Source organism: Nanorana parkeri, unplaced genomic scaffold, assembly GCF_000935625.1.
Source record: "Nanorana parkeri isolate BGI_ZX_2015 unplaced genomic scaffold, ASM93562v1 scaffold1202, whole genome shotgun sequence".
Classification (NCBI taxonomy): domain Eukaryota; kingdom Metazoa; phylum Chordata; class Amphibia; order Anura; family Dicroglossidae; genus Nanorana; species Nanorana parkeri.
The window spans coordinates 50,108-72,472 of NW_017307470.1; the positions used below are offsets into that span (position 1 = coordinate 50,108).

The 22,365-nt window shown below is 41.3% G+C and overlaps 1 protein-coding gene across 1 annotated transcript in view; it reads right to left on the bottom strand.

Moving 5' to 3' along the window:
• SLCO5A1 (solute carrier organic anion transporter family member 5A1) overlaps positions 1–22,365 on the bottom strand; it is a 78,435-nt gene that overhangs the window by 41,326 nt on the left and 14,744 nt on the right. The window contains exons 2-4 of the mRNA XM_018568523.1: positions 6,378–6,510; positions 4,599–4,822; positions 3,033–3,197 (exon numbers count right to left, since the gene is read on the bottom strand). Of these exons, the coding sequence (XP_018424025.1) occupies positions 3,033–3,197; positions 4,599–4,822; positions 6,378–6,510 (522 nt within the window). The remainder of the gene's footprint in view (positions 1–3,032; positions 3,198–4,598; positions 4,823–6,377; positions 6,511–22,365) is intronic.

The window sequence follows — 22,365 nt, forward strand, 5'->3', positions numbered from 1 at the left end:
TTACCTTAGTATGTGCAGCCTGTCACCCCCGGGGCCTCTCCAGCGAGAATGCAGCCTTCGTCCGGTACCCAGCCGGAGCCGTCCAATCAGGAAGCCGGACGCCGTCTAATGACGCGACGCCCTGCTTTCTGAATGGCCGGGAAGCTGGCTTCATGCTCCCTCGTCATCTCATGATAAGAGAGCATGGAGCCGGCACGGGGCCCGGCTTCCTGATTGGCCGGCCAGACTGCTCTGGCTGGGTACCGGACGAAGGCCGCGTTCTCGCTGGAGAGGCCCCGGGGGTGACAGGCTGCACATACTAAGGTAAGAGGGGACTTTCTTGTTAATCGGGAAGCCGGGTGGCGACTCTTTACACGCTGCCCGGCTTCCCGGGTAATCAGGAAGCCAGGTGGCGAGTCATTACACGCCACCTGGCTTCCTGAATGGGACTTCCGTTACTCGGTAATTGGTATCGGCGAGTACCGAAAAAAAATTATCGGTACTCGTACTCGGTACCAAAATACCGGTATCGGTGCATCCCTAGAAAAAATTATAACATCCACTACTTGCTGGCCACCAGAAGCAGAGGCAGCTTCCTGCCTACCAGATGCATATTAGGAGATTGATGTAATCAGGTTCAGTTACTGAGTCCTGCTCCTTAGTTTTAAGGAAAGAAACCTTCTATAAAACTCTGCATTCCCTGAATCCACTCTGGCTGATTTTTTTCCTGATGTTTGCACCACTGAAATGCATGCATAATCCAGAAGAAAGTGAGCATTTATAAGGAAAGCAACAGAAAAGTATATTCTCCTTTGGCCTCCCATTTCAAATTTCTGCACAAAGTAGCTGTTTTCTAGCTTCATATTTAATGAATGAATTAATGAATAATTAACAGTTCTAAAAAGACAGACTAAGTCAGGTTAATAAAGCAGTTAACACACTACACACATCTACCTAAGACAGATACTTTAGTTTTTGCTAGATGCTGGATAGTTAAATCATTTAGCAGCTTCTTTTGTCTGTCTTATGTTTCTATGTATGTTAGAATCTATGTATTTAACTTTCCAGTTCTGGATTTTTTTAAATGTATTTTTTAAAAATAAAGATTTAAGATTTAAAAACAGAATTAGAAACTATGGGAAAGTGATATCACTGCTTGAGTCCCTATCTAAACTCAACTATTAAATATATATCACTTATGGGTGAATTGGCTCCTAAAGATAGCTTTATTAGGGGAAGATAAGGAAAAACTGACTGTAGTATAACTGGCATCTGCATTACTGGTTCTAAAATGTAACAGTTCTGGTTCTTGTGCTTTCTTTGTTTGACTGTTTGGAGATTTCTGCTGCACTCATATGAATAAATATAATGGGTAGATTGCTAGTTCTATTCTTAGTGCCCTTGCCTTAGAGTTCAGTCCCAGGTTTAAAACCTATTTCAGAGCAAAGCAAAAACAAACTACCCTTGCAGTGGGGCTATGTCAGGATCCAGAGCACCCCCAGGTGGCGCTGGAGCCAGGTCCTGCAGTTCCTGTGCTTGCCTGCGGGTGTCTTCAGCAGCCAGGAACTGTCAGGAACCTGCAGCTCCAGTACTCACCTGCGGGTGTGCCCCACCTGTGACTGGTCATCCCATCACCTGGTGCTTCCTGGGAGGGTATTTAAGCCCTCCACTCTCCTTGAATCCTGTTCCTGTACCGCGCTGCCCTCCTGTTAACGACCTGGCTTGTACCTGACCACTCTTCCTGTATCCTGAGGCCTGCTGTCTATATGCAGTCCTGTTACCCCTCCTTGTTGCTGTTCCCCCTGGCTGTAGGTGTGTTTGTCCCAACTGTGTTTTTTGTGTTACTTCACTGCTAACCCTGTGGGGGTTGAGGGGGGTTGTAGTTTTGTTTGCTTTGTAACAAATAAACCGTGTGCATATAACCCTATCCAGTGTGGGCATATTAATTTGGTCGTCCTGCGTGGGTACCTACATGTGGTGTGAGGACACCTGTGCATGGTACCCTGACAGGCTACCACCACAATGCAAATGTTCAGTACTCGTTGATGCCTTGGGGTCAGGAAACAGCTTTTACTTACCCGATCCCCGCATTGGCCTGCTCCCTCTGGGCTGCGAGACCAGTCCCCGGGGCCTCGTCTTCCCTTTGCTCAGGTGGTCTGAGGACCTCTGATGTCATCAGGTCTAATGCAGGCTCCATAGACCTGCATTAGACTTGAGGACACCGAGGGATATTCCACCAGCCAGAGCCGAGAGAGGAGAGGTGAGCACTGACTGCTGAGGGAGCAGGAATCAGGTAGGTAAACGTGCTTTACTCTGGTCCCTTAGGAATAAATGAGCAGTTAAGCGTTGCGATGTCCCACTGCAAGGGTAGTGTTTTAGTGTGCACAGAAATAAGCTTTAAATCCCACCAGGGACACTGCCTACATGGGGTTTGTATGGGCATCCTGACATAATCAAAAGCTTACTGGTAGGTTAACTGGCTTTTCCCCAGACTTGTCCAACTGTGTTCGAGTGTGGTAGGAAAATTAGATCTGTGAGTGCCTTTGAGTACAAGAGAGTGATGTTAGTGGCCCTTTACACTCTATCACATGCTGGTGCTATATAAGGAATTGGGCTCATAATAGAATAGTTGAAAACGTTTTCAGCACTCCAGCTGCCATCTTACCGGTAGCCCTGGTGGAAAAAGTAACAAGTACTATTCAATAACTATCATGCTTTCCAAAGCAATCTAATAGACGTGTAATTTTCCCAATATTTATGTTACTGGCTTCTTGATAAATCACTGTGAAACCAGAGGGTGGCCTTGGTCTCATATCACAATGTCTTCTATGTCTTTTTGGTTCTGATAATACAGAAATAGGATCATGGAGTAGGCTGGGCCAGGAATAATAAAAACTTCAGATTGGTGGTAGAGACTCACAAGAAAACAAAATGATTAGATCACCTGCACCTCCCCCCATCAACCAAAGATGCAGAGAAGAGGTCTACTTGGTGGCATTATACCTTTTTTTCTCTGCAGTAATCCAAATGTGCAGCTAGCATGATAATCTTACCAGTGTAGATGCTGGCACTGGAAGCTGGGATGCCAAACTGTGACTCGATGAACTTGGGAATGAAGGTAATAAAAGCGGTGACAATGGCACTCTCAGCTGTGTATGACAAACTCACAAAAAGGAATGTCATGTTGCTTAAAATTCTTACTGCTGCTCTTGGAAGGTCTAAAAATGACAAGAGATGAATTTTATAAACAATGAAGGGAGAAATAAACAATACATGTAGGATCCTTGAAATGAAAGGCGAGCAATGAAGTTTCTGCTAGTGAAGTGTTTTTCTGTTGTTTGTGCTCTTTGATTTTTCTAATAGGCTAAAAAACAAGACAAGTAAACCAAGATTTAAATATATATTCATACAGGATATTGTACCAATAAGTATTGGTAGATAAGTGAAAACTGTGGTGTACAATACAATAATTACACCAGATGTAATGATTAAATTTCCTGTATAGAGCAACATGTGTAAATACCTTTAAAGTGGACCTGTAGTGCTGACAAAACAATATGTAGGAAAGAAGGTAGGTAGGAAAGGTGGTCACTGCCCTTTTTCATTTGAAATTGTTATTGTATTTTGGAAAAGTGATATAAAACTGCTACACCCAGAGCCATTAAGAACCACTGACCTGTGTAATCTAAGCCCAACCTCTTGAATAAGCTAAACCCATTTTCCATATCCCACTGTACAGAAGTTATGTTGTAGAAAGGTTTGGAATCACTTAAAGCCCATCTCCAAGATAATTTTCACCCTCTCTTCCCTCACCCACTAACTGATTGCTAGATGGAAAAAACATGGTAACAATAATGCTCAGGTCCCAAGTCTTCTCTCTCCCTTTGTTTACTTCCTACGGGTTTCTTTGGATGTCCACGTCATTGCCTGCATGATGAGGACACTTCCTTCTGGCTGTTTAGCAGCAGGGTCATCTCAGGATACAGAACAGGAGTGAAGTTACGCGCGAGGGTAGTAGGGGATCAGCGATCCCGGGCACATCTGCAGTGCTGGATTGCCAGTTCCCCACACTTGGAAGCAATCGTGTGCGCATAAAAAACCTTGTGGTAACGGGTAAAGGGGGGACAAAATTATCCAAGATTTGGAATGTAAATTCCTAAAAGTTAGCTGTGCCTGTCCCACCTAATTCTCCCACAATTTATCCATGTTGGGTTTTCATTGTAACCAACAGCACACAAGACTAGGTCTTACATGTGATACTGCCAAACATCGTTAAGATCTTCCTCACAGGAAGAACTAATTACAATAGCTATCGCCCTCATTCTCCTCCTTTACAGTATCTGTGCAATACCTAAAGTGGAATTTCAAGTGTTTTTCCATTTTTGGACAGAATGGGAAAACCCTGTCAGTGTTTTTTTATTGGTGTCTGTGTTCCACTACCCACTTTAAAAGCAACAAAAGCCTAATATATTAATATTTGACCCTTGCTGTAATTATACTATTTATGTATTTGTTTGGGGCTTTATGGGAATGGATGTGTGTGTTGGGCAGTAGCCAGTAAGAGCACAATCTACCACAGCAGCCTGTCTGCAGAGCTGCAGACATGACCTGGTCTTTACCTCCAAAATTCTGGCCAAAACCAATGGATGGGCCAACACCAGTGTCTGTTTTTACTTTGTTGCTGGATTTTTCTTTCATCACATCGTCATCACTGGACACGTCGTATGAATTACTTTTCTTTTTCTTCTTTTTCTTCTGGCGAGGTGGAAGTTTTTTGGGGAAAGTAAACATTGGGAAGATAACAAGTAGCATTGCCATTGCACACAGCAAGAATCCACTCCACCTGCAAAGGAGGTCAGAGATATCATGTGCCAATGCAAAGTTTTGAGAAGCAGCACATGATGCTAACTTGGTACACATAACTTAATATCTAAAAAATATAAATCTTTGATGTGGTTCATCAGATTGAGTTTATTTCTTAATGCATTCATTGGGGTTGATTTACTAAAAGCAAATAGGCTGTTCACTTTGAAAGGGAAAGCAGGAGGGGAAGGGGGGGGGGGGGTGTATTTAGACAAGCTAATTTAGGAAAGCCCTACATTCTGAAGGAATTCAAGTATATCTTAAAAACGTTTTTTTCGTTTTAGATAGAGTGAAGTCCCAGTGATAGCACTTTCTGTGTACTCTTTCCTTCACCGGAGCCTGAAAGGTCACTTAATGATGATGTAAGCAGCCCCCATTTTGACTAACTTTAACAACAGACTTCAGTTAGGAAGACCGTAACAAAATCTTAGTTTATGTCAAAAAAAAGTTATAGTATTTAGAAAGGTCCAGTTGCCCATTAAGATCTTGAACACAGAATATAAAATATTGGCATGCACAGGGATGATAAAAGATTTTAGTGACCTGGGTTATGTTCTTCATCCTTAGCAGAACAAAAAGCATACATATATTGTATTAAAAAGGAGAGTAATATGGCTATATGCACATAATACACATACCTACATCAGAGTGAATTCTATTTTGACCTGCCAGTTAATTGCATCTCTCCACTTTTACACATGAAGTGCACAAATCCTAATTTGCATCCTGTTGAGGCTCACTGGCATTTCCCCGCCAGTCAAAAAACTGTTCCCTGCTCCTTGCAGACTGAGAGATGACTTGTGGTCCCTCAGCTTATTTGACAGTGATAGATCTCCTGGCTTAGGAACCCGCTAATTACAAAAGGTTAAAAGGAAAAACGGTTTTCAGTTTTACTAATGAATGAGGAAACTCCCTTTCATAAAAAGTAGCCTTTAACCTAATATATTGTTCATAAGGTATGCTGTTATGTATGACAGGCAACTATGAATAACTCATTTAAGCTTGTCCAGACCCCTGTGCAAGTTGTATTGCACAGACATTGGTGATGTCATTAATAACTCATTCTGGCTCATCCAGACCTCTCTGTATGTCTTAAAGAACAGACAATAGTAGTGCCATCAATCCTCTGTTTTCTTTCACATTCCAGATATTAGCCTGCTGTTGTTCTAAGGAACAGACTGTAAGAGGATCATTTTATTTCCCAAGCATCACCAGAAATCCAGATTCTTATCACATGGGCATTAAAAACTGGGTCATACATATGCTGACAATGGAGAAAACAGAACTATCCACCAAATATTTGCTGCAAAGGATGATCAATTTTACCAAAAATAATATATGCTCTGAAGGTCCATACCCAACAAACTGCTCAATTGTGGTCCACAAAAAAAAAAAAAAAATCAGGATGAGGTGTGCCTAAAATCAATGGTTTGCATTGCACTGGAACGCTGCTCATCTACACCAATCCTAGCGGAGATTGTTTATGCATCGAAACTTTGTAGAACTTTTCTCTATTTTAAGACATGTGATCTTACCAGTTACCAATGAAGCGGGGGTCACTCTGTTCAATGTTAACAATGGTTCTGGGATCAACATAAAATCCGATAAGAACGCCTCCTAACAAATATCCTGCAGCTGGACCTAGGGCACCCATAACGTACATGATTGCTGTGAAAATACAAAGGATTAAAAATTGTGTTAATAGTAAAATAGAAAATCACGAAGACCCATCATAACTTAATAGCACAGCTCACTAAAAAAACAGGCAACATAGCAGTGAATATAAAGCACACACAAGGGACATCCATGTGATTTTCAAACACAATAATTTTGCAATTTATATACTTATTGTATAATGTATAAACAACTTATTTATTTGGATATGCACCCAGAGTACATGAAAATATTTTTATTTGAGTAAAAATATTTGGCTAATAAGTAAAGGAGGAGATTGTTACCTACATCCAGCAATTCTTAATTTTTGCTTCTGTTATGGTCAATTTTTCTCGCATTCCTATTTATGACATCACAGTCTAATATGAAAGTATCTAATGCTATTGTTTTTAGCATGATAAACCGGGAAGAAGCAATATGGACAGGCAGGGGTGTCCCTACACTATTCGCCACCTCTTGGAGGGGAGGCATTGAATGGCGGTGGATACTCGTTACCAGGGTGGGGGGTTGCTTGTAGTGGATGCTCGTTTCAAGGGGGGGGGGGGGGTGATCATGCTGGAAGTGGATGCTCATTTCTGGAAGGAAGAGAAGGCTTGCTGGCGGTGGCTGCTCCTTTCCAGGGGGGGTTGCCGGTGCTCTGCATTAGATTCATTTTTTCAGTCATTTTTTCCTTTATATTTACGTATGTGCTAACCGTGGCAATAACACACTTACTGTCCTAGTGTGACAACGTTCACTTGATGTACTGCACCTATGAAGGAGCAGCATTGTCACCCTAGACTGCTCTCCTAATTTGGACACACAAACACCTCCACCTGTCCTCATCTCCATTACATAGAAAGGGGTTGTTTTGTAGTTCACAGAAGGTAGCTGGGAAAGCTGATAACATTGTTTGGGATCTCAGTTCAGTGCACAGGGTGTTTCATGGACATACATTTCCTAGCAGGACAAACAGGAATGATCTAAAGCGCTGCACAATCTGTTGGCACTATATAAATCTTGTATAATAATGATTCTGTACTTGAAATTTTCTGTACTACTACTAAGCCTTATAAGCTGCAATATATGTTGTTTTTATTCTTAGGTTTAGACATCCTTTAATACTATTCCTGCTTCTAAATATCACACCTTACAGTGCATTCCTAGGAACTGTATTCCCTGAGGACAAGCCCACTTAAGAAAGCCATCACTCCCCCAGCCTGTCCCGCTGGGCGGGCACGACTGAGGGGGGTGGGGGGGTTGTATTTCACAAAGTAGAGTTGATAAACATGATAACATTGTTTAAGATGTCAGTATAGTACACAGAAATTTACAAGGACACAAGATTTCTGGCCGGAATAACAGGAATATTTCTGTACTTGTTTAAAAAATAAAAACCGAAAAAAAAAACTGAAGCAGCCACCACATCTAAGGGACTGGAAATCTGCAAAATATTAAATTTTTGCTCCTGGGTTTAGGTATACACCACTTTTTTATTATTATTATAATACAGGATTTATATAGCGGCAACAGTTTGTGCAGCACTTACACTACTAGTAACAATACTAGTAGTAACACTACTACTACGGTAGTATAAAATACTTTAGTCCTAAACAATCACTGTCATAACAAGAAGTTCAAAATAGTATGTGAAGGATAGGATAGGGCTGCTCTCTACAAGGTCAGTAATAAGTGATATCTGCAGATTTAGTGCTACTTTGTGTTCAGTGACTTGGCAATGAGCAGTTGTTTTATTCAGAACCTATGTTGCTGTTTTGTAGTTCCGCACAGTCAAAGAGCAGCTTTAACTGCCATGCTTCAGCAGAACAGTCATAGTTGTGATTATCCTGTACGAGTACACAGCTGCAGGCTCATGGTTGCTAACTCTGCTTATGTTCCCGTAATAGCATGCTTCTGGAAATGTGGGCTGGTGTCATGCTGCTATGTAAAGCCACTTATGCATTCCCTGTCTGGTCAAGGTTACATGCATTTCCATCTATTCTACCAACGTATGTCTATCAACTACTTCCATTTCCATACACACAGTATGACCTAAAGGACATTCCTAGGCTAATTCAAAGCTCCATCACTGCTATGCATTCCTCAATTTAGTTAACACTGCCAGGTCACCTCCTTTTTCCCCCAACTCTTCAACTGTTTCATCGAGAACTGCGATTTTGTGATTCATCTACTTTGCTAGTATTTTCCAACCACTGAGCTATTGTGATGTTGATTAACATGTACATGCCATTATGTCTGCATCTGAGTGATTTTCTTTAACAAATAAGTTGTCGCAACCCAACTCCAAATGCAGTTTGGAGCAACTTCATGGGCAACTGAAAGGGAAATCAAGGCAACTAAAATGTACCTAAAAACATACAACTGCTTTTGAGTCTGAAGTTTGTCTACACAAGCTCATATAACGATTAGACTAAGGGCTAGTGAGGATGGGCAGATGCAGGGAAAGGTACAGGTGCTTTCAGCTTGTGTTTGAATCACTTTGAAACACTTCTGAGATCCTTTTAAAGTTCCTTCACAAGTGCTTCTAACCTCTGTCTGACCTGCATCTAACCTTTAAGTGACCCAGTCAAAAAAAAACCCGTCAAGACCAAAAGCGGTACCCTGTGAAGAAAACAACTTTATACTTATCTGTGCATCAGCTGGTTTGGAAAAATATTGCTCCATAGTAGAGCTCCTGACACTGACCCTATCTCTACTTCTGGGTGTGTAAAATAGTATTAGGAAACCAGGAAACCAGACTGAAACTTAAAGTGCAGGATTAAAATATAAAAGGAGTTTATTGAAAATAACAATAACCATAAATGGCAAAAAACAATGGAGATAGTCCAGGACGTAGTCAATGCCAAGCAAGAAGCCAAAACGGGCAGTCAGCCATGCCAGGTCAGGGAGCACAGAGAGCAGGATGAATAGAAACAAAGCCGGAGTCAGGAACCAGGAGATCAGTCAGCCAGAGCCAGGATAATACACGAAAATCAGAAACAGCAGCAGCACACTTGGTTGATCAGAACAAACGCAAGGGCAAAGACTGAATGGACAAGGTGAAGGTTACAAAGGAACCTGGTGCCTGCATCATAACTCTGAGACAGGAATTTGCCAGGAGTATTGCCAAAAGTTGCAGGAAGATGATGTAAACAGTTTTGGTCATAAGAGGGGGCCAAAGGGGAATCATAGTGTCAAACATTTTGACAAGCCATTCACAGCCAACAGGATGAGGAAGGGTAAGAAGCCCTGACAAATAGCTTGTCTCCGCTTGCTGCTGTGGTTCCTCCCAACAACCCCTATTTGTTCTGCACTGACTGGGGTTCAGCAGCAAGCACCAGAGCAACCAGTGGGTGGACCTGCTATGCAATCAGTCTGAGGAATCACATAGGAGTATTTCCAGAAGCTCTGCTACAGAGCAAGGTTCTTCAAACTCACTCACAGACAGGTGAATATCTATTTTCCTTATGGGGTACTATTTTTAGATCTTTTCTAACCCTCTCATATGGTCACTTTAAGTTGTTTGCAAAAAGCAGTATGTATAAAAGTGTCCTGTAGCTGGTAACAATAGCATACAGGACACTTATTGTAGGTCAGTGGAAGCAGTATATGAGAAAACAATATGTGGGGAAATGTAAAAAAAAAGTTTTCATAAAGAGCAATTGGCTGTCAGGTAACAAAAATGATGGTGAGGGGTATATCAAAGATCAGTTGAGGGAGCAAATTCCAGGACCAAGAGGACAACACACATTACGTGGGTAAGAGGAATTTCACATACCAACACAACAGTGCTCCTTAAAATGGATCAATCTCTTTTTCTCCTCAACGTTCAACTTAACTTTCAAAAGCCTTGGCCTTTCATATTACAGACCCCTCAGTAACCCTTTTCTGCAATCCATCAGGCAGGCTAGGAAGCAGGCTCCCACATCTGAGAATGAAGCAAGAGTTTAGTAGAGGGCTTTGCTTTCCACAATATGGTATCCTTGCTTACATGATAGTGTGGTCTTCCAAACAAGCTCTAGTGTGTGAGTGGGCATAGGTTGGGGTCAGCAGGTGGAAAAGGCTAGCCTTACAAGTTGGGAATTCTGGAAGGTGAAATTGGTCATTGGTATGAGAGAAGGAAGGACCGTTTAACATGGACTTCTATTCCTCTCACAACCTGTATTTTTTATATCATTGCCAGGTTGGTATACTGTATGTGTGGTCATCTTCCAAGTTGGGGAATCATGAATGTGTCATTAGTTCTTGGCATAGGAGAAGCAAGGGGCACTCTTTTTCACTTCCAGGTTCCTATATTTGTGGTTATGTATAGAGGAAAACCAGAGATAGTAAAGATGCAAGTGTTTGACAGAAAGCAGAATTAACATGGATCCTGGCATAACAATCAAATAGCCTATCCCTGGATAAACCAAAAAACACCCTTGTAGTGAGGCTACCCCCACACTGCAAGGGTTAACTGCTATGCCTAGGGGACAGAAAGAAATCTGTTTTACTTACAAATCCTGCCATCTCCATGCCAGACCTGTCCCCGCATTTTTTTCTTACCTTCACTCCAGCGGTCTAAGAACCTGCTGACATCATCACATCTAATGCAAGTTCCATAAACCCTCTTTAGACATAAGGATGCGGAGGGGAGAGAGGTGACCCCTGAAAACCGGTGAAGCGGGGATTAGGTAAGTAAAAGTGTTTGACTATATTTATACCCTAGCCATAAATGAGCACTTAACCCTTGAAGTGCCTGGAGATATAGGTTTTAAGTACTTAAAACAGAGCAACTGTACTCAAGTGGTGTTAGTCCTTTCTGTCGACTTGCTATAAAAAGCAACAATTATGTAGCGTAGTCTAGGAAACTGCTGTGGATATGTTACTGCCTAAAATAGCTGAATAAATCATACTCAATAGAAATGTTAAATTTAAAATGTTTAAATTAACCTCCACATTATTTATAGTGCCTAGAGTTAGGGCTGATTGAGGAACATTTTGGCATTCTATCATTGCATGTGTATTTTAATTCCTACTGCTTGACACCCTGTTACCACTTCTCTTTACCCATTTTTTGCCTTTTTCAATCACCCCCACAAAAAAAAAAACTGATTTGTATTGTAGTAGTTCAACAGCAGTCTTCTAAATTTTTGCGGAATTATGTAGGCTAGCATTTCTTCTGTTTTTGAGAATGTTTGTTTCTTGACTGTCATACTGAAGGTTTGGCGTTAATGCTTTCTGAGTCACTGACCTGGATAAAGTAAAGGGAGAAGGAATTCGAACACTCATTTCCACTCATTTACAACGTGCTTGTTCCAGGTATGTGACGTAAAATTATAGAAGCCAGACGCGTCCAGTCAATTTGAAATTTTAGAAGGTCAACAATAGCTGCTTCCACACTGTATTTTAAATGGATATTTCACATTTGTATTATTAATGGCTAGACTTAGTGGACATGTGTCAGAATTAAAAATAAAAACAACATGCTTTAGATGTACCCACAGCTAGGTAGTGTTACAGTCCCTTTTTCATAAATAAAATATGGATTTAAAAAAAAAAGGAGTACTAGAGCCCACCTAATTAAAAATAAACTAGATATTTATTTATTTATGTCCTAGCCAAATTTATACTCATGTCTTTGCTTTTGAATTCTATGGTGAGTGCTATAAATGAACATATCACAGAAGTCAAGCCTAAACTTAATTTTAATAAAGTAACCTGCTATTTTCAATTTGCATCAAGAGTACACTGCCTCCTAGAACATTGCTGATTCATGTGCATCTACTGAACCATTTAGCCAGGTCTGTACAGAGAGATCTTCAATGTGTGACCTTGAAGAACTGATTCTCCTGCACAAAGGATTCAACCATTTATTTTGAGTAGGAATCTTACATGATAATTGTTTTGGATATAGCAAAATATGGTTAAAATCTGTGACTCCTCTGTAGAAACAATCTCTCCAAAGCGAGGGAAGTTGTCTCTAGAACAAGTTGTCTGTAGAAAAAGACAGTTGTCTCTAGAACAAGTGTCCACATTTGAAGAATTCCCCTCTATGTGCTGGCAATAACTCAAAAAGTTAACATGGTTACCAGAGCAAATAGAGAAGATGAATCTCAGCAAGGGGACACTGACAGCAATAACTAAAACAGGTGCTCAGACCCAATCATAGTCTACCAAAAACTTTAAAAAAATGTTTTTGTTTTAGATACATCTTAATTTATATGAGTAGAAGATGGATGCTGATTGATTGCTGTTGACAATGCACTGCTTTGTTAGATACACCCAATATCATTATTTTCTCACTTATCTCTTGATGGTACATGGCTACCATCAATATATATTAGACCAGGGTGACAATGACCATGACTCAAGTGTAGATTTATTTCTACTGTTTCTTTATTCTTTGGTCATTCTCCTTGATTTAAAATTGTTGTATCTCCTGTACCACACATATAGCTTTATCTATACAACACAGAGGAGCAGAATCAGATGTTCCCCCAAGTAGACAAATGGGGAGACATCTACCCATTGTTTATATCATTGTTTCTTATTTAAATATATTACCCAATAAAGTGAAACAACACTATTAACACCTTCTATTGAGAAAAGATTGCCCATTCATAAAGAGATTTTCCAGAAATTAGACAAATAAGCTGTAATTAGCACTTTGAGTGTCTGAATAACTAGTTATCACCCCCTCAAGATACCAATCTGGGCAACAGACACCTTAACAAAGACAAATAACAAGTTGCTTTTAAGTAATATGCTTTCTTTTTCCTGGATCTAAAGCCATTTTTTTTGTTTTGGATAGAGTAGGGAAGGGTTGGAACCCATCTCAGGTTTTATTGCTCCCCATGTACCCACTGTGGAGGATTTACCCCTTTATTTGAGCACTGAAAGTGGAACAGAAGTGACACTTGTTCTGGGGACAGTTGCCCCGGCTGGCCATACGCTAATGGGGATGAACAAGAACAAATGCTTGATTCCACCATTCATGCTAAATAATGTGGATGGGGGAATCCCCAGCGCTGGACTATTATATTCTATCAGCAGCATTTTTAGAAAATCCGAACACTGACTGATTTTTTGGACAGGCCCCTTTGACAAAAGTCAATTTATTAGTGTGGGGGGGGAAAGGCGCAGGCCCCTTGTAAAAAAGTCAATTTTTTAGGGGGGGGGGGGGGGGGTCCCGAAGCGGCCACACACTGCTTCACAACCTGCTGACTTGGCCAAAATTCAACACTGTATGTTGTGCATCTTGTCTACTTCTAAACCTTCAAAGCTTTAACCATAGTTTACCCTATGAAAAGCAAATAAAAAAGTTTTTACTTTAGATATATAGCACTTTAAAGAGGCAACAATGTATTTGTGAGTTTTAGAGTGTAGAATCTGTGTTTTAGACATGGTTTCTCAACACTCTCCTTATCAGTACCTGGAAAGAATGCCTGAGACTGAGAAAACTCCAAGGGGTTTATTTATAAATCATCTACCCAGCCATACAATGGGCGTATGCTGTCCGCACGGCCTTCCCGCCACAGAAAGGAGCTGAGAAGCATAAGAATTTCCTAAGCTCCTCGAGATTATCTTGCAGTAAGAATGCCATGTGATCGGCGTTCGGCCAGCGTATGGTTGGCTAGATGATTTATACATCAGCCCTTACGTGTGGCTAAACATCCATGTTGAATCATTCTCTAAGCTCATTTGTTGGACTAAGAATATCCAGGGCTACAAACATGTATTTCTCTAGAAAAATCCCTATTGACAGAACCCTTTCAATACCATCAAAGTAAAAATGAGAGGTTGGAATGTTTTATGTGGTACTTTGAGAACTTATGGATATTTTGAAAACTAGCCCACAATCAACACATTCTAAATACGTGTCTTCTGACATCAAAGATACCTATGCTGGCTTGTATGACTGGGTATGTCATGTGACAGCAAGGTATCTTTTTTGGTTGGTTGGTCCCTTCTTCCAAGAGACTTTGCATCTGTTGTTTTTCTTCATGGGTTTAAAGTCCATAGACCTAACAGGTCAACAAATTATCATTCCAGTCCTAGATTTGCAGCAATAAAAGCCTTGAAAACCTAAAAGTATCATCCTTAGCATTTCAAATCTGCAAACTTTTGAGAATGCAATTCTGTCTCCTGACATAAGTAGGTCACTGGCAATTGAGAGCAAAATGTTGAAATGTACATATCATTTTAGCTGCATATAGATTATCTCTCTAATCTCTAATATAATCTCTAATATAGATTATAGCTCTCTTCTGAACATTTTGATTTGGTTTTTTTAAATTAAAGGTGACTGCTGCTATTGTCCAGTTTTGTGGCATGATTACTTTAAATATCATTCTATTTAGGTTCATTGTTCTAATTATGCTCCACTGGTAATGCAAAGTGGTCACTATTTGTATTTCAAACAGCCTATTTCCTAATGCATAATACCCTCTATATTTGGGGTGTGCCTTACCAGAACCAAGCTGCACTCAAAAAATGAACATGAGGCCTTGAACACTAATGCTGGCCATACACCTATAGATTTTCTGCAGATTTTCTATGGTCAGATGGAAAAAGTGTAACGGATTCCTTCATCTACGCTAAACTGTGTGGATGGAGGAATCTCCTGGGCCAAGCTTCAGTTTCTTGCTAGTTGGCCCCGCTGGCTGTCAAAACACCTGAACAATGCCTGCATCCAATCAGATTGTTCAGGTATTTTGACAGCCAGCGGGGCCGACTAGCAAGATACTAAAGCTTGGCCCAGTAGGAGATTCCTCCATCCACACAGTTTAGCGTTAATGGAGGAATCTGCTGCACTTTTTCCATCTGACTATAGAAAATCTGCAGATAATCTCTAGATGTATGGCCAGTTTAAAACATTTCCTTCAACAAATTCTTTAGTAAATAAAGCCCACAATCCTTTCTAGGGGAACTATAGTCTTTTTTTATATTTAACTGGACAGAGACATTTCATTCTAATTGTACAACCTATGAACAATGCCCTTTGTATCTACCAAAATGTGTAATATTAGGATATAGTTGAACAATCCATTACATTTTTTATTTATATTTATTTTATGTACTTTGTACAAATAAAAGTACATATCTACTAGAGTGGGGAAGGTTTATGTGGGCTATACACAGTTCTATTTTTTTTGTTGAACCCAAGGGCCCCAACCAGCCGCTGTCAGAATACCTAAAAGCTAGCAGTTGATTGGCTGCAAGCTCCCTTCAGCTGGGAAGTTTCCAAATGGCTCTTTCAATCAGCTGATCGAGGAATGCTGTCCAGGAGGGTGCTGACAGGGACACCCATGGTAAAAGTTTGCCCAATTCATCAGAAACTGGCCTAAATTCGAACCTGTGTACCCAACTTTAGGGTGGTTCTGGACAGCCGCAGCCTGAACAAAGAGATGAAAGGTTGACAGGAAAGCATGCATCCATCCATCGGTTACCTGCGGCTAGGGACAGATGACAGGCCCTGAATGCAGTCTGTCTACATCCAAAGTCGGACATCTGCCTCTAGCTAAGGGGTGGGCAACTCTGGCCCTCTAGCTGTTGTAGAACTACGAGTCCCATGAGGCATTGCAAGACTGACAGCTACAGGCATGACTCCCGGAAGCAAAGGCATGTTGAGATTTGTAGTTAAAGCACAGCTGGAGGGCCGGAGTTGCCCAACCCTGCTCTAGCTGCAGATAACCAGTGTGGCGCCTATCAGCCTGTTATTGCTTTGTACAGGCTGAGTGGCCACAGCTGTCCACAAGACTTGTGCTGCAAGGATTCACTGACTCTTTTCACGGGAATCCGCAGCCAGACATCAAAGCACCATGTAAATGAGGACTAAGTGCTGCCTAACCAGAGCAAAATGTAAACTTTGCTCTGTACTATTAAATGTAACCAACTTTGGACCAACTTTTGCCTCCTATTCACACCCAGTGAACCTGGACAAACTATAGTAATGGCTGTGATGGTTGATTCTCTGCATGATTACAACTACAACTTTGTGTTAAATGCTTCAAGTCCGGGCAATGTGCAAAGTGGTCAGGTTCAGTTTTCTCTGTTTTGTATTTCACAGCTTATTATTGATTTCTGAGGAGAGAGGGCGGCTGTGTGTGTCTATTCTAAGTACATTTCACTGACACCTTCCAGGAATAGATGAAAGTTTGCCTCACAAATCAGTATTATACATTACCATACTATGCAGGAAAGCACTTCAAGATCTCTGCTGGGTGACACATTTAGCACGCACGTATCTCTGTAAAATGACATTCATCAGAAGTCTATGACCTTGTTTACTAAAGTTATCTTTAAGGCCCCGTTCACTCACACCTAGGCATTTTCAGGCACGTTTGAAAGTGTTTTTGAAAATGTTTATGTGTGCATATATATATTGCATATATACACTGAGTGGCCAGATTATTATGACCACCCCATCAGTACTTCATTGGGCCATGAGATAACTCCACGAGAAGACTTCGTTGGGCCGCCACGAGATGTTGAAAGGTAATGCGAGGAATCTGACACTGCACTGTTGCCCTTCTGTTGTCTTGTACCTGTCTTGCCACTCTCCGTTCTGCCGTAACATTCACTAGTCGCTGACGGCCATAATTCGCACGTTCAGACCCCGATTTTCGTCTGACAGTCCAGTCTTTAAACACTTTAACAACAGCTGCTCTTGAACATTTAACAAATTCTGCTGTTTTGCTGATACTCGCTCCATGGCTTGAGTGCCAACAATCATCCCACGTTCAAAGGCTGTTAAATCGCGTTGTTTACCCATATCTTCAGAAAAAAATCACTTCTACTGTCGTGGTAAACAACCTGCTTCCCTATTTATAATGGTCTGGCCCTCTAGCAACTTCAGCGCGAAATGTTAGCTAATTATAGCTAATTTGCCTACAAACGTCAGGTGGTCATAATAATCTGGCCACTCAGTGTATATATTGTAGAGGGATGTGGCAATGCCACAATGTGATTTGGCAACATTACCCCCAATAACACTCCGTTAGAGGGGCTAAGAGGTTCCACAATGGGAATACCTTTGCAGAGGAGGAACTGGCTGTTCAGTTCCTTCCAGGTTTTCCGGACTATAGTGGGATGGGATCTCCAGTCCTGGGGCCAGGTGTTGCCAGTGGCCAGGTTGGGCTGAACAGGTGGCTAAGAGCAGCCTTATTAGGAAACCAGCCCCGTGCTTTAGAGGAGAGTTGTGGGTGTGCAGGAAGCACATGACCACGGGCAGACTCTGCTGCGAGTGTGAGCACAAGGGACACATCCAGGAAGGCTGGAGAGGTCCAGAGGGTCGGTGACCCTGAGATACCTGTCGGGGAGACAGAGAGAGACAGTGACCCACGAGAGGTGAATGCTAAAAGTCTTGGAGCTGAGGAAAGCTGTTGAGGACTGTATTTCCAGGGAAAGTCCTGGGACTATAACACAGGGAGTGTATGGGACAGCCAGATGTCGGTGAGACCAAAACATTATGTGTTTATGAGAGTCCAAGGAACTGCTATGCTTTGTTTATGCAGAAGAAAAGCAAGTTTTGTTGTGAAGTTCATGGACTGTTGACCTTTTGAATGAATAAAGACTGTCTTTTTATGTTAAAGTCGGCTTCAGGAGTGGTCACCAATCACCAAAGGACATTTTATTAATCCGAATCCTGCTCTTCATTATTAGAGCAGCCTTAAGTTGGCCGTACACTGGTCCGAATTTTGGTCCTGCTGATCGGATGAAATTTGACCAGCATTTAGCCCCCTCCAAACCCCCTTATTTTGTCCAAGCAGCCAGACTGAAAATTCATGGCTGAACAGTGATTATAGCCAGCTGCAGTCACTGTTCAGTTATCAAGACACAAAAACCCAGTGGTAGAGATTCTGCCCGCGGGGCAAAACGGAAAAATAAAAACAATCAGCGTATGGCCATCTTTACTTCTCGGAGATCACTTGATTTTTATTTGTCTAACTGGATGTCTGAGCAGATGTATCAGGCTCAATGCTAATGACTGAGACTGCCATATAATAAAGGTCCAAGGCTTTTTTAAGTGACTGTTGTATCCTCCTCCGGCAGCCCCTACAGTGCATCAGTTATTAGCCCAGGCAGGATAAATGCTAGCCTTTACAAGAGCCCTTTCAGCCTGATACTAAATGGACATTTCTGATGTGACAGGAAGAAAACACAACTAAATAACAGCACTCACATCTATACCTGAGATGTTAGTCTACACCAGTGGTTCTCATCAGGTGGGTCACAACCCTGTGTTCAGTGGGTCGCCGGGTGCCTTCCACTGCTCTAGGTGAGAGGCTCCTCTGCTTCCCCCTAGCGCAGCACTGTCACTTCTCATGCTGAGCAGCCATTCAAAATATGTTGCCCGGCACCAAGTATCAGCTTGAGGTGGAGTGGGGTGGGCTGGGGGAATGGCCACGCTGAAGCTCCATCCATACGTGCATTGCTTACAGCTCCCTTGTGTGCCCTGCAGAGGTGCCTGGACCGGAGTGACATCACATTCTGGCTCCTGGAACCTCTACAGGGCGAGCGAGGGAGCTGTACAAGTAATGCACACATGGATGGAGCTCTGTCACAGCATAGCAGCCCACGCTGGACCCCACGCTAATGATCCACTCCAGTTCTCGTAAGGTAGGGAGACTAGATGGATCATTTATTTGGAGTGTGTATGTGTGTGTGAGAATGTCTGTTGATTGTGTCTGTGGTTTTGTGTGTCTGTGGTTCTGTGTATCTTTTGTGTTTTTGAGAGCACATTCACACTAGTATAGTGCATTAATCGCACAGTCCCATGCGGTTAATGCACTGTACCATGCAATCGCACATACCACGCGTTCTGGTGCATTGGGTTGCCACCCCAGATGCACCTCCCACGTTCCGATGCAGTGCGACTTGGGTTGCGGCTTAATGACCAAGGACAAATGTGGGTCCTGAGGTTACACAGGTTGAGAACCACTGATCTACACTATTCTACCAAATTTATAGAGCTGCAGCTAACGATTATTTTAAAAATCGATTAGTTATTACTTTTAACATTAATTAATTAATTAAATTAATTAATTAATTAATTAATTAATTTTAACATTAATTAATTAATTAATTGTACATTTAACTTTTTCAATAATCGATTATAATCAATTATGTCGATTAGTTGTTGCAGCCCTACAAATTTATAATGGATTTTCTGACTCTTACAAATGCTAATTCAAGATTGTTTATTGTTAAAGAGAGCCCACCAGTCTGCAATCAAATCCAATCTGAAGTTCAGTGTAATAGAAGAGCTATTATACTCACCTTTTCCGTGACTCATGTCTCCGTTCTTTGCTCCATTCTAGCGCTGCAGAGTGTAAGATGCCCCTTATATCGGTCTGCAACTCAATTTTCCAATGACTGTGTCCTGTATTTACATAGGAGATGGAAGAAGGAACCATAGCATGCAGCAGGGAACAAAGGCACTGACATACTCAGAAGTGTCAATGCAAAAGTGTCTTACAGAGACTGCAGTGCTGCAACGGAAGGTAAGGGACATGGGCCACCAGGGAGGTAAGTATAATAGTTTATTAGTGAAACTACTCACAGCAGCAGTTGCTAAATAACCTAACTGTTGTAATACCAATTAACTTCAAGGACAACAATATAGCAGAGCCCTTTCAAAAGAGTCAAATTACAAACATTGAAGCAGGTACCAAATAAGACAGACTCTTAAGCTATACATTTCTAGATTAATACATATAGAAATACCTTATACTGAAAATAAACTTTAACAATAATCCATGAAACATAATTTAGCAATGTTGTAGATACAAGAATAAACAGCTCAAACACGAAGGACAATAGCAGGACCCTTATAGCATGCAGCGGATGTCCATATCTACTGTTGCCTCGGGTAACATCTCTTTGGCTCACTCCCTTTCCGGCCAGAACAAGGGCCATACACATCTCCCCTTCCAGCTCTTAGCAACCTGGGATGCTCTGGCCGGTGCACCAGCCAGCTCCTGGCAACCAGTGACATCAGTGGGCTGGGCGGGATGCCGACCACAGCTGTGCGGTTCACCACCAGGACACCGACCAGAGCGCCGTTAGCGTGCACCTCCAGCCCCCCCGGCTCAGTTGGTGCTTATGCTAGGGATGTCACTGCATATCAGAAGATACTATTTAATTGATAGATCCAATACAGCGCACTCTGGGTAACTTTTGTTGACTTGATTTGGATTGCCAAGTCAGACTGATTTGCTTATCTTTGCTTGTTAGACATAAAAAATAAAAACTGCAAGACAATTCAATAAAAAGCTAACAGAAGATTCCCGATAAGACAAGTCTGCTACATCATGATGAAATGGGTCATTGATGTTTATGTCCTCTGTGTATTTATTGGCAGAATTATTACCATAGGTTAAGCTTACTCATTACTAGAGGAAAAGTGTGTTTACCATCCAATGTGACACCAATGGAAAAAACATACAAAGGCTATTAGCGTGGAAGATCTATCTGCTGTGTCGAGTAACCTCCTAATATTCTAAAAATGACTAAACACACGCAAGCTCTCGTTGTCATGGCAACTTGCTGACTCGCCAAAGTAGTAGAGAAGATGGGCAGTAATAGTGTGTTATGCTTAGTAACATCTCAAAAAAGCAAGCGCATGTCAAGCTTCGCTATTCAGCGTTGGGATATTGTTCAGCGAGAGAGAGGAGCTCTTCTGTTAGAGACTCTCTAAGCCATTTAAATATTGTAAAATATACACAATGCATGACATGTGGACATTAGCCATAGAATTGAATAAAATCTCAAAGTCAAATAGCACGAATCTTATTTTACACTGAGACATTGTTAGATTTCCCTAGAGTGCACACAGTGACCATGTTTTTGATCCCTTCACGTTGCAATTTTCTTTTGCTAAGTAAATTGCAGAACACATATTGTCATGAAGGAATTAAGTAAAAACTGGGTCCACAACAGCTGCAATTTTAGCTGGGCTTCAAAAACAGGAAGCTTATGATTTTAAAACAGAATTTAAAAAAAAATTATATTCATAAACTACTAGTGTTCAAAGCAAGCAGTGACACCTTCTCTGGTATTTAGTGAATTATTCAAACATCAAAGAGCAGTTGGCATTTCCACCATATTTTATAGAACTTGTCAAAACTGTCAAATTCCCATCATGTAGGTCTGCTATGCGGAAAATATGGTGTCAGTCACCCCGATGTAGTGAAGAGGGAAGAGATACAATGTCCCTGCTTTAACAGCACTTAAGGCACGCTAACATTGCCTCTCAGTCAGTATTATCGTATGTTATTTTTAGCATGCCTTGATTGCAATTTAGCATTGTTGCTTTTGCTGCTTCAACCAGCACCAATATTTCTGGGTTTCAGATCCTTGACCGCATTGTAGACGCTCTGGCATCTCAATGAAAGGGTGTAAAATAGTTGATTATTCCCATTTACTCATTTTTAAATAACATTTTTGATTAGGTAAGAGTTCTTAAAATGATAACAGCCTATCGGGTTTTTTTCCACATATTATGACAATTACAGATGGACAGCTATATAATTATGTATTTTAATCCTTGTGCTGGAGCAGCACATCAACAAACCGTGTCAGCACATCACATCCCTAGAGAAAATAGACATCACTAGGAACAAAATGCATCCCCAGATAATTACCAGATGGGCAATTTCATGACAGCACTGAACAAGCACAGTACAAGGGAATGCCTGCTGAATCCTCTCCTCAGCACAATGAGAATAGTGCAGGCTTTACTAAATGTACTGTTCCACTGCATTAAAGGGGTGCTTCCATAAAAACATACTTTTGTCTGTTTGAGATTTTAAAAAGGACCTGGAATCAGCACATGCATGATAAATAATGACACTTACAGGTATTTAAAACAGAGTACACAGTAAC